General features: G+C 37.2%; 3 protein-coding genes across 3 annotated transcripts in view; all 3 read right to left on the bottom strand.

Annotated features, from left to right (window-relative positions):
- fam171a1 (family with sequence similarity 171 member A1) overlaps positions 1-6770 on the bottom strand; it is a 29575-nt gene extending 22805 nt beyond the window's left edge. The window contains exon 1 of the mRNA XM_056233047.1: positions 6422-6770. Within this exon, the coding sequence (XP_056089022.1) occupies positions 6422-6533 (112 nt within the window). The 5' untranslated portion in view covers positions 6534-6770. The remainder of the gene's footprint in view (positions 1-6421) is intronic.
- Positions 6771-8064: 1294 nt separating this feature from the next.
- Positions 8065-10843, bottom strand: LOC130069307 (E3 ubiquitin-protein ligase TRIM35-like). The gene is made up of 7 exons (XM_056233115.1): positions 10806-10843; positions 10462-10759; positions 10294-10383; positions 9967-10197; positions 9775-9797; positions 9563-9684; positions 8065-8923 (listed from the first exon to the last, which is right to left on the bottom strand). The coding sequence occupies exons 1-7, from the start codon at positions 10841-10843 to the stop codon at positions 8364-8366; spliced, it is 1362 nt and encodes a 453-aa protein (XP_056089090.1). The 3' UTR covers positions 8065-8363.
- A 3325-nt stretch (positions 10844-14168) lies between these two features.
- Positions 14169-22210, bottom strand: part of itga8 (integrin, alpha 8) — a gene marked incomplete at its 5' end in the record, with an annotated part of 66641 nt that continues 58599 nt past the window's right edge. The window contains 4 exons of the mRNA XM_056233059.1: positions 14169-15364; positions 18343-18465; positions 19466-19567; positions 21183-21296. Of these exons, the coding sequence (XP_056089034.1) occupies positions 15275-15364; positions 18343-18465; positions 19466-19567; positions 21183-21296 (429 nt within the window). The remainder of the gene's footprint in view (positions 15365-18342; positions 18466-19465; positions 19568-21182; positions 21297-22210) is intronic.

Below are 22210 nucleotides of genomic sequence, written 5' to 3'. Positions count from 1 at the left end.
TAGACGCAGTTTATACCTTTATTTAGTGTCGTCCACTTGTGATCCGATGAAAATCAAAACTAGGGCCGCACGATATTAAAGAAAAATGCGATATGTGATAACTCATTAAATAATGCGATATTCGATACGATAATGCCTAAAGTGTGTAAAATTAACTTAAATTATCTTTAAAATATATTTAAAATGATATAACCTACATACGTGTTTCACATTCTTTTTGTGACAATAAAACATCCCTACAACTTTCTGTTGCATTAATATAGTCTGTATGCTTCATATAGAGATTAGTTTGGGCATGTACAATACATGTTTTTTTTCTCATTATCGGCCGGATAAGAAAATTTGGCCGATATATATTAAAGCTGATAAATAATGGATTATTTCCTTCAGCTGAGACAGTTCAGATGCAGCCTGTTCACCATGACGGTTTTGAATTTCTTGAAATATGATTGGGACTCACCTCGAAAAGGAAAATACAATTAAGTGCAACATTTGCAGCAGAAGTCAGTCATATAGGCTACATAAAATTATAATGAGAGCATCATTATAATTGTGTGGCATGGACATGGATTTTAAATGGTAAGACTTTTGTTTTTGTAATCAGGCTCTAAAAAAATACATAAAATTTGGATTTAGATTAATCAGCCAATATATCGGTTATCGGCTTTCAAATATAAAGAATTATCGGTATAGACCAAAATGTTCATATCGGTGCATCCTTAAAATTCATTCAGCACCCAATTTAAAAAAGATCAGTTGATTAATCGGTTATCGGCCCGGGTGCGTTTCCCAAAGGGTCGCAAGTTCAGTTGTTACCAATAGAGTTCAATAGAACTTGCGACCATAGTTGGCTAACGATGCTTTTGGGAAACACACCCTAGTGCGGTCCAACCAAGCTATTGTAAAATCCACTATTGGTCAATCTCTAGTAGACAGGGCCTTAGAGTGATATAAGAGTCCACTGTCTCTGTTTGCAAGATAACGATTGTGAGTGAAGAGAGAGAGAGAGAGAGAGAGAGAGAGAGAGAGAGAGAGAGAGAGAGAGAGAGAGAGAGAGAGAGAGAGAGAGAGAGAGAGAGAGAGAGAGAGAGAGAGAGAGAGAGAGAGAGAGAGAGAGAGAGAGAGAGAGAGAGAGAGAGAGAGAGAGAGAGAGAGAGAGAGAGAGAGAGAGAGAGAGAGAGAGAGAGAGAGAGAGAGAGAGAGAGAGAGAGAGAGAGAGAAGCCTGCCTGACAGGCTTGCCCAAGGGAGATAGTCTGGTTTGGGTAATCAGAGATGAGAAAATGTCTGAGTGTTCGCTGAAAACATGACCCCATAAAAAATTAAGCACAACAGGGGTCTCCAGTGTGCTTAAAATGCTTTGAAATGCTAGGGGGCAAACAAACAGACCTTTCCTTTTCTGCACAACAGCAATGTCCAAAATCCAGAGAATATACCACAGAAATCCCCATTACTGACAATTAATGAGTGGAAAACACCAGCCTTATTCTCTTTATCAGCCTTTATGAGTCTCTCAAGCTCTAAAACATAGCTGGTTTCCTAAGCCCCATTGTTCTGAGCCCTAACACATTATAGTAGGAAACTATTAAGGAGTCCATTTAGTCTCTGTTTTTGAGTGTGTGTGATAACAAGCAACTGCTTACAGTAAATATCTGACTGTTGGCATGAGCAATAATGGCAGTACAGGGGCCATTTTAAAACATACACAAATAAACCAAAAAAAACATGTTTGCAGCATGCATTTCTTGATTGTGCAAGCAGCATATAGGCTATATTGTTATCAGCGTGCATTCTATCATTATCTGTGATGGCAAATCTGAATTTCTCAGCAGCCATTACGCCAGGTTTCAGTGTCACATGATCCTTCAGAGATCATTCTAATATGCTGATGAAACATTTACTATTATTATCAGTGTTGAACAGTCATCATGCTTATTTTTTTGTAGAAATTGATACATTTTTTTCAAAATTCTAATTGATTGAATGAATATAAAAGGTTAAAAAAGAACACTAGCTATTTAAAACGGAAATGTTTTGTAACACTTGAAATGTCTTTACTGTCACTTTTGATCCAATTTATTGCATCCTTGCTGAATGGAAGTCTTACTGAATGAAGTCTGACCCCTAACTTTTGAACAATAGTGTGCACTACTACTATTTTTTTCTCCTTTAAAAAATTGCACTTTTAAAGCTGCAGTCCGTAATTTTTTGGGGTTAAAAATTATCCCAAATAAATTTGAGCAAGTGCATAACCTGCCAGTGTTCAAAACTCTCTGCTTGCCTTAGCTCGAATCAAAGCGGTAAGCTTGTAATAATGTTTTTAATTCCAGTGGCACTGGTGGATTTCCACGGGAGATTCGAGCAAGTCTTTGCGTCATTACGTCACATCTGTACACATAAAGAAGGAGTCTCGGCTAGTATAGGCTATATTGAGTGTGAGGATGTTGGAGGTGGAGATTTATAGCCTTTTCTCACAGCACTTGATATAATTAAACTTATCAATTTGATGGCGGATCCAGAAAGGTTCAAACGACAATCACCAGTGTAAAATGCAAAAGACTTTGGACTTCGGAGTGGCAAAAAAAAAAAAAAGAGACTGCATGCGAAAACATGGACAAATATCGGAAGGGCATTAAATGTTGTCACGCAATGCTGATGTTGTTAACATGAACAATTTGAGAACAAAGTATAATTTGCGCGGTTTGACGTGATATGAAAAGCGATCGTTAATCAGCGCGATTTACTGCAATACTTTTTTCCCCTTAGTTGGTCAGAACAAAAGTGGATGTTTCTTACTTGTTCAGACGACATTTTCCGGTGAAAATTCTTATGTTGGTCATACTTCCAAAAAGTATAATCTAGTGTTGTCAAAAATATCGATATTTCGATAAATATCGATACTGAAATATCTGAACGGTACCAATATTAATTTCCCCAAGTATCGATACTAGCCGAGCAGTCACTTTCACTTCTCTCAAAAGGCGGGTTGACAAACACCACACGTGACGCACTCGTCTCATTCGCTCTGGTTAAATAGCAAAAGTGAAGTGAATGGAAAGATGGCGAGGGCGGCGCCCCCGCGACCGGCTTTGGTTGATTGATAAAGAACACCGCGAGCGGGCATGTCGGAGAATAGCGCGGACACGCGTAAAAAACACACCGCGAGCGGGCATGTCGGAGTCGGAGAATAGCGCGGACACGAGCTACACACCGCGAGCGGGCATGTCGGAGAATAGCGCGGACACGCGAGCGGGCTGCGGGCACCCAACAGATTGTTTGACTATCAACAATCCCTCACATCACTCATTTTTTAAAATTATTGTATAGGTGAAAACAGACTTAAGGAACAGGCTCCAGGGGTAGGCAACTATTTAGCAGCATATGCTCAGCATTAGGGGTGTTTGTTGTTTGGACAGACCTGCCCCCACTGCTAAAACAAATCCTCAAGGAAACACTGTAACTCTTCTCATTTGAACTTTTCTGAAACATTAACCAAGATGGCCTAGTATTGTTGTTGATAAGAGTCTGTGTTGTCTCGTTTTAATTCTTAAAGTTAACATAATCTGACTGAGGAATCTTAGACAAGTAAATATTGTAACTGTGGTCAAATGTAAATTAACTGGTGCCTATTTAACTTTATTCAGAAATTATTATTTAATTCTGCAATTTTCCTTCATTAGCGATTATCATCAATTTGATTACACAGATATTAACTAAACTAAACAGCTAGACAATGGCATCTCTGAATTCAATAATGACATGCCTTTAACTGAAAATTGAATGTTTAATCTTATTATTATACATTACTGACTCTCTATCCTCCAATTTGATACTGTTAAGTGCTTTTTTGTTACAGTATATTTTAATCTTTGATAACAGTAGGTAATAAAAATACATCATGTTAGCTCTGGTCCAATTAAAAAATATAAACAAATAGAACTCAGGACATTTTTGTTCATGTAAAATATACCTCATTGTCATGTTCTAGACTAGTTATATTTAGCTTTAAATAAAAAAAAAATACCCCCTTAATATTGTGGCAGTTTTATCTCCGTGGTATCGAAAATGGTATCGAATATCGATATTTTTCAAGGTATCGTATCGAAGTTAGAAATTCTAGTATCGTGACAACACTAGTATAATCTGTGATTCTGAATGACAGTATCCACACCGGCGCGGGGACTGACAGCCACACATTCTTCTCAAAACATTCATTCATCCGCGCAGTGCCGTGCCGAGGCACAACCCAAGTAAAGTTGATAATTCCGTGAATAACTGCAGTTGCAGATTTCGAACAGAGATGGTGACAGACTGGAAAAACTACGAACTGCAGCTTTAAATCACAGTCCGGTCGTGTCCTTTAATTGAAATTCAGTAAAAATTACTGTCAAAAAAACAACAACAAAAATACATAATGGTACTCCCAAACGCCTCTATACTTGTTCATAAAGATAGCGGTTCGTCATTCAAGAAATAACCTGTTAAATGATAGCATAGAAACACTTATAGAACACAGAATAAAATATAATAAAAGGAAAGATTTGCATGTGAAAAGCAAATGAAGAACCTATTAAATTTGTTTCTATTAGAAAAACCAGGTGCACATCACACTTCCAAGTCTGTTATCAGAGATTTACAATATTAGGTTACATAGCAAAATTAGTATTAACTACAATCATTTGACAAACTTATAACTCATTTAAACACAGTGTGAAGCATAAAATTATAACAGTTATAGTAACTAAAAATCCAAAGCTTTGCATAAGCTACATTTCAACTAAGGACTGAAAAAATTCAGGCAATAAGGTTCAAAGCTGCATTACAAAACTCATTCCAAGCCTGACTAAACTGCGTCAAGGCCTCACACACAGCATTCCCTTTCAGATCCTGGTGATGAGGAGGTGGCACAGACTGGACAAAAGGCAGGAAAGCCCTATTTTGCATAGTCAAAGCTGACACTGTGCCAGTCTACTGTTCTAAAGAAGAGAGAGCAGCAAAGACCCATCTGTGCTGCCGCTGCTCATCAGCAGGAGACGGAGGACGAGTCTCCATCAGGAGGGAAGGGGGGGTTAAGGGGATTCCTCATATTATACCTCAGAGATGAAGGATTTAACCAAACTGCCAGTCTATAAGCTGCTAAATCAATCAGCTGTCAAAAGGTGAGCTTTGCCAACCACATTATTTAAACAGGGTTTGGCAATCTGACATCCGTGCCTCACATAAAAGTATTCAACACTGTACCACTGCAATGATATCTGGATTATGTAAATGTCAAATATGAACTCGTGATATGAAAACAGCTTTTTCAATTTCCTTCCTTGCCGGCACACTGATATCTTAATGCACAGACACTTAACATTGCATTACTTCATACATTAGCGAGATCAATTAGAGTATAACAGTCTGAAATAGTCAGAACCCAGAAATAATCTCATAATAAAACCATCACGGCATAAATAAACCAGGTCCATTTAAGTTTCAGTGAGCTTTTAGAACTGAACTCAGTGACACCATAGAGAGTCGTAGGTCCCTGTGCAAAAATACAAAGAATTTACAGGACAAAAAATAATTTAATATCTGGCTATTTGTGGCAAATAATGAATGTTAAATTACAGATCTTCTCATCTGAAGCCGCAGGTTCTGCTGTTTACTTTACCATACAGATATGTAACTTCAACACAAGCTTTTGATCGACATTTAAAAATAATAAAATAAATATCATGACTGACGGAAAGAGTTGTAGCTGCTTACCAATGGACAATACTGCACAAAATGTGTCAAATGTGGCCTACTTATTGTCCTAAGTTACTAAACATTACACGTTTGATACGTGTCTGCTATGTTATTATATTACATATATATAAATCAAATTTTTATTCAATAAAATCATGCACAAAAATGTAAAACGCCCATGTTTACTGTTTACAATAGTGGGATATACCAAATTTATACAGTCGATGGATAAGTTGTAGATTTCTAATCTACTATTAGTTGTAGTAGATAAATATGAGAATATTGAATGAAAAATGTAAGACCTAAAGAAAAATGACACATATGATAGGAGCACGCAACGTTCCTCGGTTCATGTGCTTTGGAAGCTGCAGTGATGCTTGTTGCAACGACACAGGCATCACAAAAATGAGATCAGATTTCAAACAGATGGCTTGAGATTTACAAAACACCAGAGCAATCGAACTACGAACATTTAACAAAGTTTGCGTCGTTAAAACAATAAAAATATTTAATTCATAAGACGCTTTATGGCCGTTACACACTCTGCGTTATAATATGCTAAGGTTGCTAACAGTTAGCACTGGGAATGCCATTCAGAAAGTCAAAGCAAAGCTCCCAAATTTCCCTCAAGATCTCTCTAAACAGAAACAGAAGTGATGTATTCGGAGGTGTTAACGGCGTGTCTCTTACCTTTGGCATCGCTGTTCTCCTGCAGTGTTTTAGCGGCCGCCGTCCATAAATCGCATCCCAGCAGGAAGAGCACAATCACGGCAGACCTGCTGCTGCTGTCCGCCCCTCGCATTATTGCTGCTCACGGTTACAAGGCTTTTGCTCAACAATGCGGCTTTTCTATGCGACAGGAATATCTAGAGACTCGTAGCAGCGGAGGTTCCCAGCCATAATTTGGTGTTTTAGCAAATCTGATCATGTCATTGAACACCGACGGGCGATTAGAACAACCCTCCGCTCAGCATCTCCGTGTTGCCGCTGTTTCCCCCCATCTCAACTCGAGAAGACAGAAAGCCTGCCCTGGACTCAACTCCACCAGTTTAACCCTTTCCATGCCACGAGTCGACCAGGTGGTGCTGCTGGTCTTGTCCTACAGAAAGAAGGATTAGACCACCATCTGCTGTCTTATACGGTCAATCACCTCACAACAGCGGTTCTCAAACTCAAGGGCCCATTGTCCAACACAACATTCTTGGTGGAAGAGTGGAGTAACATCTCACAGCAAGAACTGTCAAATCTGTCTCAGTCCATGAGGATGAGATGCACTGAAGCACTTAAAGCAGCTGGTGGACACCACATACTGACTGATACTTTTGATATTAACCCCCGCTTTGTTCAGGGACTCAATATTCCATTTCTATTCATCAAATGTCTGAAAATTGTTCAGTTTATGTCTCAGTTGTTGAATCTTTTTATGTTCACACAAATAACACATAACAAATTTACTGTGGGGGGACATTTTTTTTGTGCTAAATATATTTAAAAATATTTTTTATATAATATTGAGTTAAGATATTCCAACTGTCATGATTTTTTGCTGAGTATGTAAACTATGCCTGATATGATAATTTAATTATACCTCTGAATATAATATTTATATAATACATCTGATATTATTTTTTAAATGATTTTAATAATACTATATCAAATATTCTATAAATATATGCATTGTGACAATTTAGTTAAATAATTAAAACAAAAAAACAGAATCAGTCAAAAATATACATTGAATTACATTATATAATTCTGTATTACAGTCAATTTATTTTTACTATGATACTATATAAAGGAAACATTTTGGAGAATGGATGGATAGACCATAATACATAATAGTAGTACTGAATCCTTTGCTACTATTCAGTATCCGAACAATTACAACACTATTCCATTTTTACTTTGATTTCTATGGGGATCTGTGGTTCAGATATCAACTATTGACATATGACTAGTATCTATTCAAGCTGTTGCTGGTAACTGTTCCAGTTTAACTATGATATCTGGATTGTGTTATCTGTTCCTGTTTACCATTTTAACTATTCATTAGATATCGGCACTTATTCTGTAACTATTCTAATAGTTACTAGTAAGTTAGTAACAATTTTACACTTGCACTATTTATTAGATTAGAGACTAATGTGCATTGCAATTGTTACTTGTAACATCTTTAATCTTAGTAAGATATTTCATCAAACTGTAAGAACAGTTGTCTTTCCGTGAGCCATTTGCTTTCTCTCACTAACATGCAAACAAGAGACAAGATGCATTAATAAAGCTCATGGTGAACTCTATACTTTATTTGTATGTAGCAATTGACACTTTTTTTCAAAGGAAACCAAATTAACTTCTCAAACTCTTACCATACCTTAAGTTACAAAAAGATTGAGCATTATAGATCAGTATAGAACAGTTTAACTAAATTTAAATTAATGTTATGCAAGTTTACTTGAAGAAAGAACACTCAAGAACACTGAGCGTCAACATTTGCTAAGATAAATCACTAGTCAGTTTGCCTATTGTCTGCCATAAAGTATTCAAAGTAAACAAGAATGACTGTAAACTGTCAAGACAGCATCCCAAAAGATAACCATACTAAAACAAACTTCCAAACAAACTTTTTATCTCTTTAATTACAGGTCTTGACCACAGGCACAATCCTCAGAGGAGAGATGCTGCACAGATTGCAGAAGAATGGAAAGACCTTCTCCATGAAATCGGTCGTGAATGTGTAATAGAGAGTATTGCTGAGAGGATCTGTGAATGAAAGCTGTTCTTCATCCAAATCAAGCTTCACTCTCACTCGCTTCGGTTTCTCACACCCAAGCAAAGGGATGCATGACTCCTGAGGAGCCTTCAGACTGAGCGTGTTGCCGTCAAAGCCGACGCACCAGACCTCGCTGGGCAGACTGGTGGCTCCTTTTCTCCGGACAGACTCTGTAGTGACTCCCAGCATCCAGAAGGTGCTGTCTCCCACATCCACATCCCAAATGTGTGTCCCTGAGGAATAGCCCACAGAGCCCAGAACACAGGGAAACCTATCAAATCTCTCCGGGTTAGTGGGAAGCTGCTTCCTCTGCATACCAGCCGCGTCTTCCTCTTCAAACTCATCTTCGTCCCTCAAGCTTGTCAGATCTTCAGACAGTATAAGTTGAGAGTTAGCAGTGTTGGGATCAAGCACCACAGGAGCTAAAAAAGAGAATATTGCAAAGATGTTGCTTTATTAATGTAATTAATCAATGATACTTAAGAAAAAATGAACACAACTGCTTATTAATATTCAAAAAAACTTGTCTGCCAAATCATAGTCATGTCATTTGGTCCAAAAGAAAAAAACAAACAAACAAACAGGAAATGATACAACTGACCCTCATTACTGTGTCAATGTCAATCTTTTTTTTTTTTTTATCAGATAATTTGACTTTTTACACAACACAAGATTAGGTCATGTTATAAAATGTCATGCATGACTCCCCAAAATGTAATGATATTTATGACCTACTAATTTTTGTTAAAAAACATTTTTGAAAAATGTATTAAAAACTTAAAAATAACATTTAAGGTTTAAGGAAAATATATTATTTTTCATGGTTACATCACATGACAAATGACATTTTTCAAAAAATGATATAAAAGAGAAATATGAAACCAACATAATACAAAGAGTACATTTCTAACGTGTTTTAAACTCCATTTTTATATCAGACGTTCTTATTTGCCATTAACCCCAAGATGTAGCAAATAATTGCTTGTTGTCAGTTTCACCGGAGTAAAGCTTTATATTGTTCATGACAAAAAAAAGTGTAAATGTTTTATAAATCAACTCACAGTAACTTATTTCACTAAGTCTTATTTTTGACCACACTGTGAACTTCAAATTGCCCAGGTATTGTGCGGTATCAATCAGCACTCCTTGAACTGGGTCTGGATCCTGGTTCATGTCCTGGGCTCTGGAAGCACATTCAGAGGTCAGACTCAGCACTACTGTTTAACTTCAATACTGAGGGAGGGGGGAGTAAAGGAGAAGAAGGCCTGCTCACCTCTTCATCATGTCCTTGAATTTCTATTGAAAATGTAGGAAATATGAAAAGTTAATGAAGCAAATGAACAGCATACACTAAATCGTTTTTACTATTTCTCTCTCAGGTTATTGTCCTCCTTTTAAAATCATGCAGTGGGAGAGCAGAGTAAACAATAAAAAACAAGCATAGAAGAAATAATTAAGAACTAACCTGAAGGAACTGGATCTCCCCACTGTCCAAATTACCTCTCAATTCTGTTATCAGTCCGGACAGAGATAATGTTTCAGCATTTATCTTTTCAATTTTGTCTTTCATGAGCTGTTTTTTCTGTGTTTGTTCCTCGTTCAGTGCAGCAAGCATGCCTTCTTCTTCATCATACAGAAGCTGGTGAAGATGCTTAAAGTCCTCCCTGATGACATCCTTTGTGTGCCGGACCTGGTGCTGAACGCCAAACACACATACAAAAACATGTTATATGTCATAGAATTCTCAGTAACAATCATAATAAATTAGACTCATAACAAATCAGACTTACACATATGTGCTCAGCCTGGTGATCATATTCAAATTTGGCATGTTGTATCTCAGTTTTCTAGTCAAGAGACTAAGTTCTCTCCGAAAAAGTCTCTAAAATTAAGAGTTTGTTCATCAGAATACTAAATATGGCAAAAATGGATTAAGGTCACTAAACATCATGTAGCCTACCTTTCGTTCCTCAGCGAGCTCACTAACAGGACGGAACGTGTGTGTTTTGTGTTCGAGTGACTCTCTGCAAACCAAGCACACGAGCTGTTCATCATGCAGACAGAACAGACTCAGTCTCTCCCGGTGAATCTCGCACAGCTCCTCTGAAACTAGGCCCCGGTAAACCAGGAAAGCTTGGCATAAGTTTTTCGTTAACGGGGGGGTTCTTTGTGGTTCTTTTTCTGCACACCGGACATTCTCTTGACCCTTTAGTCGTCCAGTACTGTTGGGTACAGTTTCTGCACAGACTGTGGCCGCACTGAAGCAACACGGGATCTTTGAAAATGTCACGACAAACAGGGCACGTAAAATCCTCTTCAATTAAGGGACGTTTCGACGCCATCTCTGCCACAATTTGCGCTAATACGCAAAAACCGTTCGTTTTCGTTTTCAGTCAAACTTTAAGTTGCACTGTAGCCTACACTTTCAATGCAAATTAGTTCTGATATGCACAACAGAAGAGCTTTGCGTGACAGTCACTTGGCCAATGACATACGCAACTACGTAACACAAACACTAAGGCATTTTGAACCTTGTCCTTGACCGAAAAAAAAAAAAAAAAATTCAGTTACACAAATAAAGTAGCCCACCATGGAAAGATTTTTTTTGTAGGAAATTTCCAATCGCAAACTTCATAACCAAAAGGAGTGATTCCCCTCCTCCCTGCCCCCAAAACCAAATCTAAATTTCGATGTCATTGTACAACCCTTTTTTTTACAGTCTATGGTACAACCTTGAATATGTGAAGTGAAGAAACCCGAAACATTTATGGTCATAAACAAAACATTACTAAAATAAGAACAAGAATCAAACTGAGAACAATCAAATTACTCCTCCCTAGTCTGTCTGTTTAGTTACATTTCCAACTTTCCTCGCATCTGATTGTCTGCCTTCTAAGGTTGGAAGCTCTGTTTTTTTTTAACCAATTATAGGAACAAAGAGCAGTTGAAGGATGACGTGCATATTAATTTAGCTATTTCTGACTCCAATATAATTAACTCTTTCCTCGCCATTGACGGAAATTTCAGTCTTTCCATGTTTTCACCGGTAGGGGGCGCTATCTTCTGAAAGAGCTGAATATCCTGATCAAAAGACGTGATGAAGAAGCAGAAACAGCATATGTAAGCAGATGCATATTATGTAAATTAACGTGATCATCAATATTAAACTACATATAAATCAAAACTTCCTAATGTTACTGAAATGTCGACCCAGGACGAGCTATAGGATCAAGCTTTGGGGTGTTTATGGACTCGATCTACTCCATCTATGTTTTGATCATTGTTCTGAATCTGATCCAGACAAAAACGCGATTTTCTCAGCCTTTTGCTTTTTATTGAAACCAACTCACATTCAAGTGTTGATAAACAATGCATTATGCTTAAAAAAAGAAAAAGTAAAAAGAAGAAGAAAAAAAGAGCAGATCTCTTTCTTGTATGTTCAGATATTCATAAAACAAAATATTCTGGGTGGCCATGACAATTTTGTGAAAATGATAAAAAATGATGGCAGTGGCTGGCAACTTGAAAAAAGAGAAAAAAACCACTGGCAGGGAAAGAGTTAAGACCTCTTACAATTTTGTGAAAATGATAAAAAATGATGGCAGTGGCTGGCAACTTGAAAAAAGAGAGAAAAAAACCACTGGCAGGGAAAGAGTTAAGACCTCTTACAATTTTGTGAAAATGATAAAAAATGATGGCAGTGGCTGGCAACTTGAAAAAGAGAGAGAAAAAAACCACTGGCAGGGAAAGAGTTAAGACCTCTTACTTTTTAAAGGTAAAAGTCTTTCTAAACTGATAGTAAACCGTAGGATTTAACCTGACCGCTAGATAATGAAAGCTTTCAACTTTATCAGTGCCAGTGAAGGAAAGATTCTCAAAGCCTATAAAGCAGGCAAAGTTAATTAATTACAGGCTAATAATTGCAGGCTTACTAGAAAGGTACAGAGTTTGATCAAGGTTGGAGCTAAACTCTGCCGGAAAAAAAGAACACACTAGTAGATAAATAGTATGTAGGGAAAGCACTTGTGTCCTGTGAAGCAAATTGTACAGATGTGTCAGTAAACGACTGTGCCTGGAGTGTCCCAACACTCCCAAGTGTCAACCAGCAAACTGATGAATCCCTTGCTTTAAGATAGACATCAGTATTGTGATGATGGAGGCCATTGTGCCACGTTTAATACACATGTATACCTTTAAAGGGATTTCTGAAGTACTAGCAGTAAAGAGTTCTAAACATATTCGCTCAGCCTCACTTTGTACAATCAAAAGGACAATTCAAATACATAAAGAATAGTTTCAAATTTCATTTTAATTTCAGATCTGTGTAAAATAGACGGGTGCACATCACAATACATTATTCATGGACTGAAATATGATCATATCCTTCCAAAGGAGAAAATATAACGAGATTTGGTTTTGTCATGACTAGGGATGTAACGATTCACTCGCAACCGGTTGAAAATCGATAAAAATGTGTGACGATTCAAGTCGGCTGAAATGTTAAACGAATCGCGATACACGTTTTAAACAGCAGGGCGCGTTTACTGTATAGCCTACTGTGAAGTTGTGAACCTAGCTTTACAGGCACAATAGCAGCGAGCACACACTGGCGTGAAGCTAGCGAGTGTTTTCACTTCATTCATGGAACTTGATCTTGTGTGAGCCAAGCTCAACTTCCATAGGAATGAACTGAAAACGCTCGGTTTGCTCCGCTCGCGCATAGACTGGTGTGCACGCGCCGTCAAACAGTAGACATGGCGACGGCAAGCGTAGATGTTGACGTTGACTCATTCAAATCGGAGGTGTGGCGGCATTTTGACTTTCCGTAGACTAATAATAATCACCACCGTGAGAAGCACCAGTCACCTCCGTTTTCATGTAAAAGTCATTAATACGACAATTGCGAGAGTCACGGAGATCACAAGGTGCATCAGTGTTTCCGTGGCAACCAGGTGTTGTATTTATTTTACTATCTCTTTCTCTAAATGTGTTTTTTTAAAACTCTTTCTAGTGTAATGATACAAATAATAACAAAATTATAATCTTGCCTTTATTACAATGTAAAACCCCTGTCAATCTGGTACTAATTTTACACAGTCTTTTACATAGTGTGCGAAGGTACCAGTGTCCAGCCTCTTGACCAAACAGACAGTAAGACTGAGTTGAAACAACCTTGAAGGGAATTTTTTTAATGTAGTTTTATTATTTGACAAATATATTTAAAATGAAAAAGAAATGTGCAGCATTTTGTCTGAGAAATAATAAAAGGGGACACTTTTGTCTTAAATCTCATTTGTTAAAAAAATCGTGAGAAAATCGTATCGTGAAACCAGTATCGTGAATCGTATCGCATCGTGAGATGAGTGAATCGTTACATCCCTAGTCATGACTAATAACAGTTCTTGTATTATCAGTCCATATGAATTGAAATACACTTGTGGGCACTGATTGAGGTAAAAAAAAAAAAAAAGATCCATATGAAACAAAAGGAAATGTTATTTTGTCATTAACATGCTCTGAATGCAACATGTTAGAAAAAAAAAAAAGCATTCCCAACAGATGAAATAAATGCCAACTTCATCCAACAATATCTAGCTATATGCATTTAGAGCGCTGAAAGACAAAATATTTGTGTTCCCTTTAGTTCGAAAAAGAAATATTCATGTCAGCCTGACAAATATGTATTTTAACTTTATATACAAAACAACCTGAACCTCAGGTTTTAAACATTTTGGAGCCAGTGTACACACAAATGATCAACTCAAAAATGTCCCATTATTGCACATGTAATTAATATCTATTAATTCCCCCTCCCCCATCTTTGTACTTACTGAGCAATTATTTTACAAGCTTCAATATGTAATCAGTACAATCATTGACAAGGCATGTAGACATATGAGGCTTTGCTGTGAAACTACATGATGCAATGCACCAGCTCTTTAAGAATAACGATTCTAGTCAGCCACAGATCGCAGAATTTACCACTACACCTTTATCATTATCAATAAGCCGCATTCTTATCTGTAAAATTGGTTTCTTTTTAATTGCCAATCCATAATGTACTGTAGGTGACAAATGATTTCTATACTGTACAATAAACTTTGTATACAGTATGTGACATTTAATTTCTTTAAACATTCTGTAAAAAATGGCCATTTATAAAACACTGCAAGACTGCTCTAGTAATAATCATAAACAGTTTTAGCATCTCTCTGCTGTAAACATGAAACATGGATGCCAACACTTTAAACTGTTTGGTGTCATATATTTAAATATGAAACAAAAGAAATATCAGAAAATGTGAAGTGTATTGTGGAATGATCCAGATCTTGTGCTGAGCTGGTGACTTAATACATATGATATTAAGTTCCATTGATAATGTTAAACACAAATTTCTCAGAAGTAATCACTGTGTTTCATCGTAACCTAACAGGAAGTCGATGGAGTTGATCAGACAGTGAGATCTTAATCATTGTATTGGTCAGCCTCTAGTCTTGTACTGGCAATGTGGCTCTTTGGATAGTGAGGAGATTGCAGCTCTATCAAGAGTTCTTGATCTTCTGCCATTTTAAATAAAGCTTTATGAAAGTTTCTGAGTGGTACTGTGGCCCAGCTCACAGATCGCAGTCCAGTGTGGCAGCTGTAGTTTATTTAGAGGCTTGGATCTGTAGTCTTCTACAAAGATACTGAAACCTTCGAACACAGATCCTCCACTGTCTTCATGGAGAATCATCCCATGGCCTCTTTATTCATCCTTCTCATCTGTTCTGCTCTCACGCATCTGTGGATTTTTCTGCGGTCAGCTGCTCGCGGTCTGACACGTCGTCATCTTTGGGTGGCCGTGCCCGATCGAAGAAGCCACACTGAAGAACCAGAGCAGGTGGGACGGCGGGTGGGAAAAGAAAAAAAAGAACAGAGGATGAGAATGTGATCCCTGGGATAACAGACATTATTCCTTTCTTCCAATGTTTTGTCTGCGAAAACACTTGCACAGATGTGGTCTTAAGGCTGAAGGACAATGACCCATTGAAGACCAGAGAGTCAGTCAGAGGACAGCGATCAGTGGAGATCAAGTACATAGATCTATTTATGGATATGCTGATTAAACCGATATTATTTCCTTTAAAATTAGAAACATTTTGTCATAAACAGCAGGGCAGTAATCATAAGAACTTGTAGACAAAGTTTTGACCGCACACACACACACACACACACACACACACTGGCGTTCCAAAGTTTGGGATCGGATTTCTATGTGGTTATACATTACACTCCTGTGTATGATGTAGATATCATAATGATATGAACATGTGCTCTAATAAAAATATTTGAAACAAAGTTTGGGATCGGTAAGATGTTTTATGTTTTTGAAAGAAGTCTCTTATGCTCACCAAGGCTAACAAATTAAACCCAGTACCGGTAATATTGTTAAATATTTAACAATATTAATTTAAAATAACTGTTTTCTATTTGAATATATTTTAAAATATAATTTATTTCAGCGATGCAAAGCTGAATTTTCAGCATCATTACTCCAGTCTTGAGTGTCACATGATCCTTCAGAAATCATTCTAATATGCTGATTTCATGTAACCTTAAACCTTTCATCAATTTAATGCATCCTGATTCCTTGCTGAATAAAAATATTGATTTCTTTTAATTGATGCAAGCACCAGCTCAGTTTTTTACTGACCCCAAACTTTTGAACGGTAGTATATAATGTTACAAAATCTTTCTATTCATCAAAGAATCATGAAAAAATCAGCATATTAGAATGATTTCTGAAGGATCATGTGACACTGACTGAAGACTGGAGTAATGATGCTGAAAATTCAAATTTGCTTCACAAGAATAAATTACATTTTAAAATATATTCAAATAGAAAACAGTTATTTTAAATTGTAATAATATTTCACAATATTACTGTTTATTTTTAAAAACATTAAAAATCTTACAGATCCCAAACTTTTGAACGGCAGTATATATATATATATATATGTGTGTGTGTGTGTGTGAAACATTCTGCACTATTTCTAGATCACTAATAAAATAAGTAAATTTGTGAAAATGTAATCTGATTATGTCATACTGGTCAAGTGCTGCTGCCATTAAAGCAAAAAAAAAAAAAAAAAAGTAATATAGAAAATTAGCAAAAAAATATATGTGATGTATATATACTATATTTTATGTGATTTTTTTATATATAGATAAAATCACAAATGGCTCAATGCCCAACTGCAACAGCATTCCCCCCTCCCTCTCCTTTATCTGTTACTCTGACAATTCAATTTAAATGAAATATATATATATATATATATATATACATATTTATATAATTTTATATATATAGTGTATGTATATATTTTAATTTCAAATGTTGATTTTGATCAATTTCATTAACACTTCGTCAACAACCAATTTCACCACAAGAGGGGGCAATTACATTGCATCTCAGTAGGATGCATCTCATTTTTCCTCAAATCCATTATAAGTGACACTATCTATAAGATGTATAATAGCCTGTTAAATGGCCTCAGCTGCTCTAAAAAAACCCTCTCAGCATATGACTGACATTTCCTCTTGTGCACCCACGCACACTCGTCACTCTTCAGTGTGTTTAATGCATATGTGTGAGTTTGTGTATGTTGGCCAATTAGGGCACATCTCCTCCATAGGGACCCAATCAAGTGCCTGAGAACAGCCCTGTAGACAAAACACTGATAAAATCACAAATGGCTCATTAATGCCCAACTGCAACAGCATTCCCCCCTCCCTCTCCTTTATCTGTTAATCTGATTTGCCAATTTTCATCAAGCTCTTCAATGTTCCCCATAACTCTTTTCACTTCACTTCCTCCAACCCCCTTCTCCCCTTCCTCCACACTCCTTCTCTCACTCTATCTCTAACAGCCATCTCTTTCACTACCCCCTGTAGTTCCTTTGTTTTGCTATTTCACTGAAGCAGAGACGCAGTTACAGACGGATTTTTCTGTTCATGTGAAGACTTGAAGACTAATGCCAACGTACACATAAAACACTTTGAGAGCAGTATTTCCTCTGTCAACCAGGATTTACAGAAAAACCAAACTAAGTGCAGTTACATACAGTCATATGTTCTTAATTGCAATGCGTTTTAATCACCGTGTACTATAGCTAAATGAAACAACAACAACAAAAAACTGATTCACACTACCATTCAAAAGTTTGGGGTTGATACGATTTTTTAAATGTTTTTTTTAAATGTTTTTGAAAGAACACGCGTCTTTTACTCTCACCAAGGCTGAATTTATTTGATTAAAAAACAGCAAAAACAATAATATTGCGAGATGTTATTATAATTTAAAAGAACTGTTTTCTATTTGAATATATTTTTTAAATGTAATTTATTCCTGTGAATGTAAAGCTGAATTTTCAGCATCATTATCATTACATTACATTACGCAGTCTTCAGTGTCACATGATCCTTCCAAAATAATTATAATATGCTGATTTGGTGATCAAAAAACATTTGTGCTGCTTAATATTTTTGTTGAAACCGTGATACGTTTTTTCAGGAATCTTTGAAATTCAAAAGAACAGCATTTAAAAAAGTTCTATTTGAAATAGAAATCTTTTGTAACATTATAAATGTTTTTATTGTTACTTTTGATCAATTTAATGTCCTTGCTGAATAAAAGAATTAATTTCTTTCAAAACAACAACAAAAAATCTTGACTGATGATCACTGTATTCACAACAGCATCATGTGTAGAGCCAAAGAAGCAGAGTATAAGTCTCTCTCTCTGTGTGTGTGTGTGTGTGTGTGTGTGTGTGTGTGTGTGTGTGTGTTATGGCCAACCCACCTTCCACATTGCCAGGCTAAGCATAGCCAGCACCAGCAGTCCCAGCAGTATAGCCAAAATTATTACCCACAGGGGAATGGCAAAGGAAACGTCAGGAATGGCCCACACCACAAATGTGCCGATCTTAAAAACACAAGCGCACAAACACAGAGGTCATTAATATTTTACTACCACTGATGTAGCTATGATATTAGCACACATACATCAGGTTGACAGCTTACTATCCCTTATAATCTCCCATCTCTTTCTCTCTTTTTACACTAAATGTAACAGAAATTTCCTTATGAATGTTTTGTTTATTCTTAATATTTAGTTATCCTTTTTGACAGTTTTATACAGTTCAAAGAAAGAAAGTAGGGGTGTTATAATTTGATTATGGCACTCACTCAGCTAAGAAGCACTAATGCAGTTAATACACATATAGAGCCGTTCAAAAAAGTACTGTGTTAAAGCGTACAGTGATTTTATCAGTAAGTGTTGGTGATACCATTAATACATGACTTTCAGTACCATAGTATTATATGGTACTTCAATGTCCTTCTAAGAATAACATGGTACATGTCAGAAATACCATGGTGGTACTTAGGTACTATGTCTCCGCAAAAAACATTGTTCTTTTTAGGGTTTTTAGTAAGTAGCTGTAGCCTAGTGGTTTGCACACACACTACTGTTCAAAACTTTGGGGATAGTAAGGTATTTGAATGTTTTTGAAGGTCTCTCAATATTTTGTAACATTATAAATGTCTTGGCTGTGAGTTTCATGCATCCTAACTGAATAAAAGTTTTCATTAAAAAACAAACAAACAGAGTTTAAATCTTGCTTGCAACATTTCCTGATTTTGCTCCTAATCATTTTCTATCATATCCACTCTCTTCTAAATAGGAAAAACTGACAGACGGCAAAAATATGAATGTAAAAAGACTCCCATGCTTCAAGCTACTCCATAAATGTCCTTTACCTTCCTTATCAAAGGTAAACAAACTGAGCTCATAGGCATTTAGTGAATCTTAACCCTTAGTTGAGAATCTTTTTCTTCCCTTGCTCTAATCCACGTTCTCCTTTTCCTCGGTTGTTTTCTACTTTCTTTAATCCGCACCCACACAAACACTCTAGATTACTCACTGATTTGGTCTGGTGTGGCAGTGTATCAGCTTTGATGCGATAAGGCATGGCCGTCACTTGAAAGGACACTGTGGAGTTTAGCGTGTAGTGGTCATTCCGTCTCTGCCAGAGGAAAGCAATGGATTAGAATAAATACAACACACATGGAACCATCTCAGAGCGAGCGGGACAGAGGCTGGCCCCTCGCCGAAGAGGAAAATGTCAGATTAACATTAACAGAACGCACATGGCGGGTGTCTGACAGGGCGCTGAGTTGTAATAGCTTCAGCATGGATGAGGCTTAAAGAGAAGCAGTGGTCAAAAGAGCAGCAAAACAAAACTTAAAGCACTTCCTTCAAACTAGGATCACTCACACACATGCAAAGAGCACTACTGTCCTGCAGACACACCATCATACACGTGTCTGGTTTCTGTGGATGTTCCTCTGAAGATGAGATGAAAGCATTTTGTTCTGACGATGTCAGGGTTTATGGAGTCACATGACTTAGGTGTCTAACTACATGATGTCATCTCCTGTGTCACCACCAGCCGAACATCTGAGGTTGAGTTAAACATTTGGTCGTGTTCAGAGAGGAAGGGTGGCCATGAACATCATGTTAAAGGGATAGTTCACCCGAAAATTAATCATCTGTCATCATTTACTCACCCTCATGCTGTTGCAAACCTGTATGAGTTTCTTTCTTTGGAATGAAAAGACTTTCATTGTATTAACAAACAAACAAACAAAGCCATCTGTTGTATTTCACAGAAGAAAGTAAGTCATACAGGTTTGGAATGACATGAGGGTGAGTGAAGTGTATATTTAAAACCCTACACTGTTCTTACACTTTACTGTCTGCACTCCCATTGGTAGTCGCCGAATTATGTTATTGTGCATTTGCATGAAAGCTGAACTCTGCTCAACTTCGTTGCATCAGCCACGGTCGCTCATGTCGCCTCAAATAGCCAACGCTCATTGAAAATGAATTATTGCCAGTCAGTTTGTTGCTGCAAATCACAGTCAGTGTAAACGCAGCTTAATAGGAGCCTTTGATCATGAAGTGATTTAAGAAGTGAAAATCACCAGCTGGACTTTACAGGAATACTGTGATGGTAACATCTAAAACACTGTGACAGTTTGTGAATGTTTAAACACTACAGTAGATTCCATGCTGCATCCTTCTCGGTGATGACATACACTGTGTCCCTGCTGAAAACACTGGCAGATGATGTGCTTTTGGATGCTGGTTTTCCAAGCAGGTTTCTTAAAGGGATAGTTCACCCAAAAATGAAAATTCTGTCATCACTTACTTCCTCTCATGTTATTCCAAACTGTATGCCTTTTTTTCTTCTGAACGGAAAATAACATATTTTGAAGTGTTTTTTTGTCGATATGCATTGAAAGTTAATGGGGTTCAATGTTGTTTTGGACCCACTGACTTTCATTGTTTGAGCTTTTTCCCAAACATGTATGCATTTATTCTGCAGAACACAAAAGAAGATATTTCGAAGAATGTTGGTAAGCAAAAACATTAGAGCCTAGTGACTTTAATCTTTTATCTGTAATTTTTTTTTTATATTTCTCAATGAAATATATGTCGTATGTGATCTATGTCATACAGAAGAAAGTCATAATTTTTGAGTGTTAGTAAATGTTGAAATTTCATTTTTGAGTGAACTATTTCTTTAACTATGTTAACCTAAAAGAAATGAAAGTATATTTGTGTGATAAAAGTACCTGTAAGAAGGTGTGAGCCCAGAGACGGGATCTGAACTTGATCACAGCGCTTCGCCCTCGATCCAAACGATCCACGACACACTCCACCATTAGGCAGTTGATATTAGAGCAGTTCTAGAGAAAAAGTAGAGAAGGTCTTTCACATTAATAGTCTCTTCCTGTTTGTGGAGGCAGTATGTACAGTGACCCTGAACATGTAAACAATTTTGAAACACTTAAGGCCACATCCGCACGAAGCCAGAGCTTTCCCTATCCGATCTTTTTTCCCCCTCGTTCTAAAAAAACAATTACGTAAAAACGACGTCGTCTCAAGAAATATCTGCGTACACACGAAACCACTGAAACCGGCTCAAAACGATGTAGAATACATGCCAGACCAGAATGTGGCGCTGTAAGTCTGCCACGGAGATCCACTAAAAACGTAGAAGAAGAATTGGAGCATGGGCATAAACCAAGGGGGTAATCCATCGACCGGAAGTTGAAGCCGGCCGGGTGCCGCCATCTTGTAGCAGAACTTCACTTGCGTTAGCATTTCCATTGACTCCCATTCATTTTGGCGTCACTTTGACAGCGAATAACTTTACATCTGAGGCGTTTAAAGACTCCATTTGTCCATTATTTATTTCTAAAGAAACACGACAATGTATAAAGGGCTCCATTACCTTCTATGTTACATTATGGCCCCGTTGAAACAGATTTAGTAAAAATAGGCTAACTATTGCGTCATAACCACTGACTCTGTCGCACTGTACAGAAATTACCGTACAGACAGGAGGAGAAGCTCGCAGTCAATCGGGGGGACGTCCCGTCAAGGGAGAAGCCCATAGATAATGAGTCCATAAAAGCAACGGAATATTTATCCCTGCTCACTCATGCCAAAGAACTCTTTGCTCAAGTTCCCCGTCTCTGCAAGATTAACGTTGGCAATTTTCACGCACAGCTACTAGAAGATGTACGTCTGTCAGACAGGTTGCTCACGTCATCAAGCTTAGTTTGAGTCGGTTTGAGTCTGCGCGTCAGGAACGGAA

Source organism: Rhinichthys klamathensis, unplaced genomic scaffold (genome assembly GCF_029890125.1).
Source record: "Rhinichthys klamathensis goyatoka isolate OS25496 unplaced genomic scaffold, OSU_Roscu_1.1 h1tg000359l_1, whole genome shotgun sequence".
NCBI classification, from domain to species: Eukaryota; Metazoa; Chordata; class Actinopteri; order Cypriniformes; family Leuciscidae; genus Rhinichthys; species Rhinichthys klamathensis.
The sequence above is the reverse complement of the archived record's forward strand: the minus strand, read 5'-3'. Positions and strand labels throughout refer to the sequence as shown.